Source organism: Papilio polytes, unplaced genomic scaffold, assembly GCF_000836215.1.
Source record: "Papilio polytes unplaced genomic scaffold, Ppol_1.0 DF822289.1, whole genome shotgun sequence".
NCBI classification, from domain to species: Eukaryota; Metazoa; Arthropoda; class Insecta; order Lepidoptera; family Papilionidae; genus Papilio; species Papilio polytes.
In genome coordinates this window covers 1,252,659-1,263,939 of record NW_013526915.1, presented here as the reverse complement: position 1 = coordinate 1,263,939, position 11,281 = coordinate 1,252,659, and the positions used below count along the sequence as shown (strand labels likewise).

The window sequence follows — 11,281 nt, the reverse complement described above, 5'->3', positions numbered from 1 at the left end:
CGGTTTCGGATAATGTTGGACTACGTTCACCTGTATGGGAGAGTTTTTACATTATAAAGTGGAAAACGAGCAGCCAACTAAATTCGCTGAAAAGGCGAAGCGACTGCTGTTGGTAGACATCCGCAATTGCAGATGCATTCATAAAGGGTGTTTCCTCTAGAGGATTTTCTTCTACCACTAAATCCATTTTCTCTACCCATCCTTTCCTTATCAGAAAATAGGTAAAGACTAAGTGACTAAAATTAGGCCTCCTGCACGCATTTATTGATAGTTTGTATAACTGGCACTGAATAGTTATGGAACCACCACTTAGTGTACAATTAATATTGGAAATACTAAAGGAACTGACAGTATTATAAGATAGTAAGAAAATTTGCTTACCATTATCTTTAGTAAGATATTGCACGCTGTGTATGTTAAACGCATGATTATTTGGACTAAAATCTAGCTGCAAATCAGCATCGTCTACAGCCATATTTAAAACCTGAAACAAACACTAATTCATGATATCAGCTAATAAATTCAAAACAAAGTACTAAAAATTACTATGAAACACCCTTGACACTTGAATACATATTGCTGACTGTCTCTACTAATTATAAAGAGGAGAGATTTGTATTTTTGTATGTATTGAAATAACTCAAAAACTTTTGGGATTATTTTAAAAATTCTTACAACATTAAAAAGCTATGTAATCAGTAACATAGACTATTTTTTAATTTCACGCAGACGAAGTCGCAAGTAACAGCTAGTTTTATTAAAAATAATGAGAGAGAACGCATAAGCAATGTAATTGTCACATTAGTAAACTGGAGTACGCGATTATAACCAGAATTATTAAACTCTACGTACTTGTGTTTCATATCTAGGCGCGGGCTCATCCTCGCTGGATTCATATCCGGAGGGCGGGCGCGGCGGCGGCATACTCATGCTTAGTGTACCGTATTGCTGGATAGCTTGTTCTTTGTGCTTCTTGTATCTGTAAAATATACATACTAATTTAGCAGGTAAATTCTAAAAACTTTATCATTTGTTTATCAAAAAGACGAGGTATTGAACAAAATTTTTTTCACCGGTACTTTCTCTGAAAGATCAAAGTTAAGTACCACCGGGTTCTTGTATTGACAGGTAATGAAAAAGTTTTACAAAATTATACTATAAAATAAACTAAACAGTGTTACAATATTAAATATAAACCAACATTTTAGATTTTTTGAAATTTCATATGCACATAATTTACCCGACGTTCTTACAGTGAACAAAAACGTGATGCAAGCTGCACATATCAGCGAAGCGATGTGAAGTGGTCGACTATTGCCTAGTCACCCTAACTTAGGTTAGTTTTTAAGCTCCTTAGTGGGACATGTGATGAAAATACCTGTTCCAAGATGCGCAGATGTATATAGTAGCGGCGGACGCGGCTACCAGTACAAGTGCGGCAAGCGCCAGTAGAGCAGCAGGGAGTGCGGTGGCAAGTGGCGCGGCAGCAAGGTGCGGACGTAGGGGCGGTGCGGCGGCCCGTAGAGGCGCACGCACCTCACTTACCGGCGCTTGAAGACGTGCGCCCACAGCCTTATGCACACCGCCCTCTATAGCACTGACACAAATAGTAAAACATATATAAAACGGTTATTTACCGTTAAGCAGACACTTTAAATATATGGCCTTGTTAACCCTACGTAAGTGGGATAAGGCTAGGAAGATGATTAACGATTATGCACGGAGTTATTTTTTTTATAAGCGGTATTTTGCCGCCCCGTCTTTCTTCCCCTGAAGTAGTGAATCCAAGGAAATTGTTTACTTTATTTTACATTCAATTACAATATTAAATTTACTAAAAAAAATAAATTACCTTTACTACTAGGACTAGATAATAATAATGGAAAGTTTTTAAGTGTTAGTTAAGGTGGCGCTTAGTGAAAATTTAATAAAAGTAATAATCAACATGTATAAGCTGCGTTCACAACACTTGCAAGGCGGCTCGATTGCACAGTGGGCTAAAATCTCGGGTTAGATAGACATAAATCAGATCAGATGAACAATTTGTGACCACGGCCTTAATGTGGCAACACATTTTCTATTACATTTACAAAGGAATACTATGAAGCAGGTGGTAAAAGTGTAAATTTAATCTTAAATGGACGCCAATTATCATAAAATCAGTAATATAACTTAAATATATAATTCAGACCAAATTGTGAAACAAACGCGTAAAACAATCAGAGATAAATATGGCTTTATTATACAGATTATTAAATATAATACTCACTTCTTCACAGGCGTAGATTCTCTCGATAGTATCGCACCAGTGTTAGGATCGACGAGATACAACCAGACATCTGTTCCTTTGGAATCACTCTCCAATGTCCCGTTCTCTCCCAAATAATGTCTCGCTGTCAACTTCTCTAAACCAGCGACTAAGCCGCTCTTCTCTTCTATCGCTTGCAGGAAACTACGAGATTGTCGTCTTAGAGTCTCCGCATTCAAATCCGCTACTTCAACAACAAGTTGATTTTCTTTTTGCAGAAGATTAATCTGTAAAAGCGATTGATTAGATCTGATGTTGGTCTCTTTTAGTATATCTACATTTTTTTTTTATAACATAAGGTGGCAAACGAGCAAGCGGCCACCTGAATCCGCCAAAATGACAAAGCGTCCGCTGCCCATAGACATCTGCAATTGCAGATGCGTTGCCTACCCTTAATTGACAGAGGAGGAGACGCACATAAAGAGGAGATTTCCCCTTCTTATGCATCTCCTCTACCGTCAAATCCACTTCCCGTTCCCATCCTCTCCTTATAAGAAAAGGGTGGTAAAGAGAAAGGGACTTAAATTAGGCCTCCGGCACCACACTCATCAGACGAAACAAGGAATTGCTTCCATTTCACGCCTGTCTTCTGTGTGGTGGTGGTATTACTGGGGGCGTGCCGGCCCTGCAGTGCTAAGATGTTAAAGCGGGCACTACCACATCTATCGACATGTGAAATAAAGAGTGTATTTTAGATAAAGCCTAGAAATTAATGAAATGGGCGTCGCTAGAGGGAAGGGGAACATATATACGACTTTGAAAATTGAAAATGCCGTCAATTGCTATAGGTAACCTAAAACACCCAGTATTTCATTAAAAATGGAACCATATTTCGAAAATCATTCTTTGAATTAAATTACCCTTCCCCTTAATCACCCATCTCCCCTTCTCATGTCACTTAAGTCAAAAAATAATTGATGGATGTAACAATTCAAACAAGGTAATAAAAACATATAAAAAACTATACAAAAAAAATCACGAATTGGACAACTTTAGGAGTGATGATTCATAAAGAAAGTAACAACAATCTTTACGTTACACTTGACTCTAAGTTATATTTCATGTTAGTTACTTACCACAACAGAAGCTCTAGCTACGTTATAATCTTGTGGGGAATTAGGGTTGTCTCTCGCAGTCACACTGAATTTGAAAGGTAGAACATCTGGTGGAACATTCTCGAATGTTTTTATGTTACTGATCACCCCTGTGTCGGCGTCTAGACTGAAGTATTCCTCCGCAGCTTTGGTCCATGAATTCTTTTGGTATTCTATTTTACCGTAATCTCCGCTATCTTTGTCTTTGGCCTGAGTAAAATTATAAAAAAAAAATATTTAATTTTAAACATAACGCTTTAGTACATGAGATACTAAAATAAAAAATAACAAGGGCTATAGCTACAATATGATAAATGAGAAAGTCTAGATGGATGGATGGATGGATGAAAGGATGTATGTTACTACGTATCTCCAGAACAGCTTAACAGATTTACAATTTGGTGTAAATATAGAATAGTCTAGAAGAACATGTAGGCCACTAATTAAGTCTTTTTTTTTAATTTCGCACGGATGAAGTTGCTATCAGCTAGAATAAAAGCTAAAAAGTGAATAAAATTGTGTTTCTTCGTAACATCGAGATCGAAAACTATTGTTAACTTTGTGTATCAGGTATTTGGCAACTGACATTATAATTAAAATTTTAAAAGATTAAACAGAGTAAATAAAACCCTACCTTAACTTGTAATACATTTGTTCCTAAAAGCATTTCTTTCGTAGCTATCGCAAAGTATTTCTCTTTCGCATTAGCTATCGTAGATTGTTCGGGAAAAACGAAAACCGGTGCATTATCATTGGCGTCAGTTACATGCACTTTGACGACCGCTTTACTCGCGTCAGGGTTTATTAAACCCTGTATAGATTCCAGTTGTACTTCAAGAGAATACTCGGTAAGAGTTTCATAATCTAACGAACTTGTATTCAGGTAGATCGCGCAATCCCTTTCTTCGGTTAATTTCACGTAGAATACACCTGGAATACAAACACATTTTAGATTTAAAAATCATGCGTCACATTTCGTTACAAGAAAGAGAAGGAAGATGTTACTAAGAAAATATTACGTTACAAGAAAGAGATGCACGACACGATCTTTAAAAGGAAAAAATTCAGCGCTTTATTCGTGTAATAGGATTGTTATTATTTTGTATTTAATTACTTTGTGTCAATTTTTGTAAGTAATTGTGCTGTAAAGGATTTTTTTTTATTGTTTTAGTTCAATAGATAAGACCAGAAAATTATAAATGACTTAAAATTAGGTAAGTAAAGAGCGAGCGCACATTTGACTAAACTATCACACAACTGTTGTTTGATTGTCGATTGGTTCGCAGCCAATTCAACTGTTTAGTTGCACAACTAAATATCGAGTAATTTACCTCCATATAAGCTCATACGAATCAAAGCACAACGAAACAGTTGTTAGATAGTTTAGTCAAATGGGTGCGTTCTTAACTTTATATCTAAATGCTTACCATTCTGTGAAGATTCAGTAAGTCGACATTTGAGCGGAGTGTCGGGAGAATGTTCTCTTTTATTCAACAATGGTAATATCCTCACTAGAGTACCATTCGCCGAATTTTCCGCAACGTGCTCTGTGTACAAAGTATCCGCAAAACCAAGTCCTACCTACGAAATTAAATAAATAAACACTCCAATACTAAAATTATTAATGCGAAAGTTATATAGTTAACAGGCCTTACGTGTACCTCGCAAATTGTAAATTATCTGATAGGAATCGAACGTGTAAAATATGTTATGGAAATATCGGATTTTGTTGCCTTACAGTGACATTTTTAAGCTATCGAGCCTCTATCAGCCAGTAGTGGGACAGGCCCTTGGTATTATGTATGTAAAAATTAACTTACATCAGGAGGTACGGTAGCGGAATGACTGACGTAAATGGTAAGGCTCAGTACAGTTGACATCACTGGCTCTCCTTGGTCATACGCTTGGATATCCACCTGTGAAATCATATTTAAATTATTTAGAATGTATACACTAATTGTACCTATTTATTAGTTCTACTAGCAGTTTATCTAATATTAAATTCGATAGTTTAGATGAATGGATATATGTTAGAAGTTATCTTCTAAACAGCTTAAAGGTTTTGGATGAATTTTGTCTGTCATAGAATATAGTACAGATAAACACTAAGGTTACGTTTTAAAATACCGTGCGTTCGGAGCCGCACTCAAATGCTAGTATCCTATAGATAACCAATCTTACTAATATTATATATTACTTCTTACTAATATTATAAATGCGAAAGTTTGGATGGATGAATATCCATCCATCCAAACATAACATCCGTTAGAGTTTGCAGCCTAAATCTCGATGGAATTTGTCATAGAAATACAACAGTGTGGAAGAACACACATGCTTATTTTTGTGTTTTAAATTAACGCGAACGTAGTCGGTGGCGAAAGCTAGTTTAATTATATATTCTCTATGCTTACCGTATATTCACTGTCGGTTTCTTTCCTCAAATCGTCACGTACACGTAACGCACCCGTATCGGGTTCAACGTGGAAATAGATTGAAGCCTTTCCCCTGCCTACTAATTTGTACCGCACTCTGTTGTTAGGAGAAGTCGCGTCTGCGTCTGAAGCTATCACCGTTTGTACCAAATTACCGATAGACGAGGAATCCTCTATAGTGACAGGGCGTACCGCCATTGTAAATACTGGTGCGTTGTCGTTTTTATCCTGAAAATAAATTTTAAATGTACCAAACATCCTACTACACACTATAAATGCGAAAGTTTAAATGGATGGATGTTTGTTAGAGTTTGTAGCCTAAACGGCGAAACGGATCACGAAATTTGGCTAAGATGTAGACCATAGTCTGGAAGAACACATAGGTTTTTTTTTAAATCCACGGGGACGGAGTCGCGTGCGAAAGCTAATTTTTCATATTCAAATCACATGACGTTATGTATCATAGCATTTTAACGATACTAAATTAAAAGTTTTATAGTTTTTTTTTTATAAATTAGTCTCGCTTTTGATGTATTTCGTTAATATTGTCAGTGTTTTGTTTGATTTTTGACTGACTTCCCAAAAGGAAGTACTCAATCAGTCTGTATATTTTTTGTATTATCTACAAGAAGTAAGTTAACTTTTACAAATATTTCACTATTGAAGATTTAGAAGAAAATGATCATAATTTTAAACATAACCCATATTATATTTTAATCTGAAGTACAAAAAACGAAGTTTACTATTACGCTCAAGTAAGTTTGCTGTTTTAACCACCTATTAAAAGGACGACTAGGCTTGTTTAAAAAAAAACTTTAACATACTTACATCAACAATAACTTCAACAGTAGTGGTTGCACCCGGCATCTCCTGGTTATTCTCCTCCGTGCCCACGAGGAGTTCATACCTCGCGCTCGCTTCCCTGTCTAGCGGCTGTACGGTTCTTATAACCCCGTTTTTTCGGTCTATAGAAAATAATTCCATATTCCCCTTTAATATTGTATAAGTGATCTCCGGCGTCGTATCCGGATCTGTTGCCTGGAAGATACAAGTTTCTTTTCTATGTAAGGCGGAAAAGTAAGCGATATATTTCTATAAGAGTCTTCACTGTCATCCTTTCCATCCCATCCTTTCCTTGAAAAATAGGCTGGGTAGGAAAAAACAACTAGGCCTCTGGCACACCTGTAGATAATTAAGAACTAAAAAAAATCTTGATATTTAAAAAGAATTTTAGTCTTATAGTGTTTAGGAGAATGACGATTGACTCAAAGTCCTTTAGTTAGGGTCTTTTAAATGGCCTTTTATGGGTCCAAGTTGGAGTTTCGATTTCACTAACGTTTACTTGTTTATTAGGTTAAGCTTTAGACTTGGACTTAACTAAAGAGATAATCTTAAAATACTTTGAAGGTCGGTTGGTGAATATGAATATGACATATTTAGCCCTCACATGAAGATTTTTTATGTCAATTTAAAACTTTTGAGTTTTAAAACCAAGATTTTACCAAGCTCATTATTATCGAATACAGAATGGGGTTTCTGCTTTTAGTAAACAACACTCATAGTGTTGGTAACAACAAATATTTGCTTGTATATTTCTATAATTATTACTATTAAATGATTACTCACGTGAACCTGCACCACGGGGTAGTTGTTAACATTTTCCGGCACACGCACAGTGTAGATATCCTGTAGGAACACTGGATCTTCGTCAGGCACATCTTGTACCTGGACAGTAACTGAGGCTGTGCCTAACCGCTTGTCGATAGCGCCATCTGTTGCCGTTACTACGAACGCGTAGTCCTGTAAATGTACATTAGAATTGTTAATTTTAGCTTTAAACTCATCATCCACTTGCCCTTATCCCTAACGGAGGGTCGGCACAGTATGTGGTGCTCTTCCATACATCTCTATTAGCCGTCATATCTGAATCCTCTCCTCTCCTCCTTAAGCAACTCCTTTCAACTTTCAACTCCTTTCTTAAGCATATCCTCTTTCACACAATCCGTCCATACTTTCTTCGGTCTTCCTCTAGCTTTGTAGACATCCACATTCAATCTTAACACTTTCTGGTTTATGTCCTCATCATCTCGTCGCATAACATGTCCATACCACGCTAACCTATTGCTTCTCAATTTCTTCACTACTTAATTCTAGCTTTAAACTAATTTACATATATTTGATAATACGATGCTTTAAATCAACGTAAAGTTACCAAAGCAATGTGATACTGGGTAAGAAATTTAAGTGGTCTAGTAAATAGATTTCTATCCAGTCTTCGGAAAATAAGATATCTTGAGCGCAATATTGTTATTATGGCCGTTCGTCTATTTTTTTAATTATTTGAAACGAAATATCTGAAACTAACAAACACACAAAACTCAATCGAATTGACAACCTCCTTTTTATAGACAGTTAATTAGAACATCCTGTATAATGACAACTGTGTACATACATCTCCCCTACCTTTTATCCTCCAAATAACTATCATCTGTTATCACATTCATCCCCTACTTGATCGTCACCTTTCACGCAATCTATTTCTACCTCTACCGGTGTCCACACTCATATTAGTAACCTGTTGCTCGCGACTTTGTCCGCGTGAAATTAAAAAAAAACGCCTGTTACTCAGCTTGCTTAGCTAACATAGCTTAAAATGGTGGAAGAATTTTAGAAATCTGTGCAGTAGTTTTTACGTGAATCGAATACATACAAAAATACAAATCTTTTCTTTTTATAATCAGTAGAACCTCGATAAGTTAAAGTCCAGGGGAAATACAAAGGTTTTATGTTATCACGGGTCTTTGTTATAAAGGTTTTGGGCTCTGATGGGAAGGGAACATATTATTTTTTGAAGTTATAGAGGTTTTTAAGTTACCAAGGTTCTACTGTATTAGTATAGATTTTGTATTCTTACCTTAATATCTTCGTAATCCAGTTCGCTAAGTGTAGTGATCATGCCGGTAGCGTTATCTATAGTAAACGGCAGGTGTGCAGGCAGACTATAGCTTAGTTGGGCATTCACGCCTTCGTCGTCATCAGTCGCGTGCACGTAGCCTACTGTCTCCCCTGACGCACCTGGTAGGAAAAGCTACTTTAAGCGATGATGATAAGGTTTAATTTTACTAAAATGTGAATGTATAGATATTTGTGAGTCTGTAGTCGAAATTGTTGAACGGAACTCCTATTTGTCATAAAGGTATGATAGTCTGGAAGAACACGTAGACTAACGGTTTTTGTTTTTTATTTAATTCCTGGGAGATGGGGTCACGAAGTTGGTATCAAATATTTATTTTTTTGATGATGTCGATTTATTAGATTATCCTAGAGACTCTATTCGGGCGGAATCGAAAACATTTTATTTCATACGAGCTGTTGCCCGCGACTTCGTCCGCGTGGTATTAGAAAACATACGAACTATATGAATTACAAAAAGCTACGTATCCCTCGAGAACCGGACATTTCTCGGGGATGAAGCTTATCTCATGTGTACTCCAGACTTTGTTTTATATCTGTGCCAAATTTCAATAAGATATGTTGAACCGTTGCAGAATGATCGAGTGAACATTAAAAAACTAAATTAATGAATCCCACGGGAACCGTAATTATTCCCGGGATAAAAAGTAGCCTATGAGTTCTTCCAGACTATGCTCTAAACCTGTGCCAAATTTTATGGAGATCCGTTCAGCCGTTTAGGCTACAAACGCTAAAAAACATCCATCCATCCATCTATCTAAACTTTCGCATTTATAATATTAGTAAGATTTTATCGCGATCCGTTGAGCCGTTCAAGAATTACATACACACATATATGCATCTAAACTATTGCTTTTATAATAGTAATTGGTAAAGCAAAGTAAAATTAAACTCATATAATGCTCTAAATAAGAATGTTTACTTATGTAAGGAGTTTTCAAAAGATGAATTACCTTCTTTGACTTGAAAAGTATACGAGTCTTCTTCGAACTTAGGATTGTTATCGTTGATATCTGTGACTTTGATGTTGACAGTCGCGGTGCTCGCCAGTTTACCAGGATCTTCTGCTTTCACCATCTAAAACACGACATAGGATTCTGTTTTATTTATTTATTGAATCCAGTAATTATAATAGCTTCATAGTAATTGAATCAGTATAATTTTTTCCCATACTTTTGTGTCATTATCCTGACATTTCAAAATGTTTATGCCTTATAATTATTTACAGAATTTAATGAAGAATTTGCATTTTTTTGTTAAATTCAGTACCGGTAACTATCATTGCATTTAAATAGTCCGGATCGTATCTAGGCCATTTTTTAATTTCTCATTTTATCTATCTGTTTCAACTATCAAATTGTCCATTTATGGGGCGTGGGTATTGGGGACACTGGTCTAGAATAAATGGGAAAAATCCAGTATATAAACATATGTAAATATAAACAATATACAGTACTTACAAGTTGGTATCTCGTAAGCACTTCTCTGTCGAGTCGTCGTATGACAGTGATGACGCCCGAGCTGGCGCCGATAGCGAACTGACGTAGATCGTTACCGGACACTATAGAGTATGTCACTTGTTCGTTCTCTGGATCTTTGGCCTGGAATTAATATTATTTGATGATATATCGAAATAATCGACGAAACGATGGGGACATAAACCAGAAAGTTAAGATTGAATGTGGATGGCTACAAAGGTAGAGGAAGACCGAAGAAAGTATGGATGAATTGTGTGAAAGATATGCTTAAGAAAGGAGTGGATTCAGATATGACGGCTGATAGAGATGTATGGAATAGCAGCACATACTGTGCCGACCCTCCGTAAGGGATAAGGGCAAGTGGATGATAATATATCGAACTAATATAACCACGGATTATAATTAAGAGAGTATTGAGAATGGTAGGAGAACGAACTATTTGTACGGTAAACTTTAATTCGTAACGGGAATGTAATCTAAATGCATTTATATTATTAAATCAAATAAACAAAGCGCCAATAGCCTAATGGTTATGGATTTCCGATCATGTGGTCGAGAGTTCGAATCCCGCCATTCGGTTGTCGCAAACCATATTAGTACAAACCTTAGTTGGAAATACAAAAGAAATATAGCAAATTACAAAAATCTACTAATGTTTTTATATCAAAAAAATTTTATCAACGCCTAGTATGATTCGCAATTATAGAAATTGTAAGTAACCCTAGTGGTAGAGAAATTAAGGAGTAAAAGGTGAGCGTGGAATGGACATGTTACGAGAGAGGAATCACATGTAACGCTTTAGTGTGGAGGGGTACACCGGTAGAGGTAGACCTAGAAAGAGATGGATAGATTGCGTGAAAGGTGACATGATCAAGAAGGTAGTGATGACTGAGAAGACCTGAAAGAAGAAAACCTGTTAAGCATTACGGGAGTATGATGATTACCCAAGGAATCTTAACTGATATGATGACGATATAAAGATAGATTTTCACTGAA

At 36.3% G+C, this 11,281-nt stretch overlaps 1 protein-coding gene across 1 annotated transcript in view; it reads right to left on the bottom strand.

The window, feature by feature from the left end:
* Positions 1-4: 4 nt before the first annotated feature.
* LOC106106176 (protocadherin-15) overlaps positions 5-11,281 on the bottom strand; it is a gene marked incomplete at its 3' end in the record, with an annotated part of 107,701 nt that continues 96,424 nt past the window's right edge. Inside the window, exons 16-30 of the mRNA XM_013286723.1 lie at positions 10,268-10,408; positions 9,761-9,884; positions 8,749-8,909; positions 7,461-7,634; positions 6,663-6,872; positions 5,814-6,062; positions 5,223-5,318; positions 4,830-4,983; positions 4,037-4,332; positions 3,385-3,612; positions 2,270-2,535; positions 1,379-1,597; positions 853-979; positions 382-484; positions 5-30 (exon numbers count right to left, since the gene is read on the bottom strand). Of these exons, the coding sequence (XP_013142177.1) occupies positions 5-30; positions 382-484; positions 853-979; positions 1,379-1,597; positions 2,270-2,535; positions 3,385-3,612; positions 4,037-4,332; positions 4,830-4,983; positions 5,223-5,318; positions 5,814-6,062; positions 6,663-6,872; positions 7,461-7,634; positions 8,749-8,909; positions 9,761-9,884; positions 10,268-10,408 (2,574 nt within the window). The remainder of the gene's footprint in view (positions 31-381; positions 485-852; positions 980-1,378; positions 1,598-2,269; positions 2,536-3,384; positions 3,613-4,036; positions 4,333-4,829; positions 4,984-5,222; positions 5,319-5,813; positions 6,063-6,662; positions 6,873-7,460; positions 7,635-8,748; positions 8,910-9,760; positions 9,885-10,267; positions 10,409-11,281) is intronic.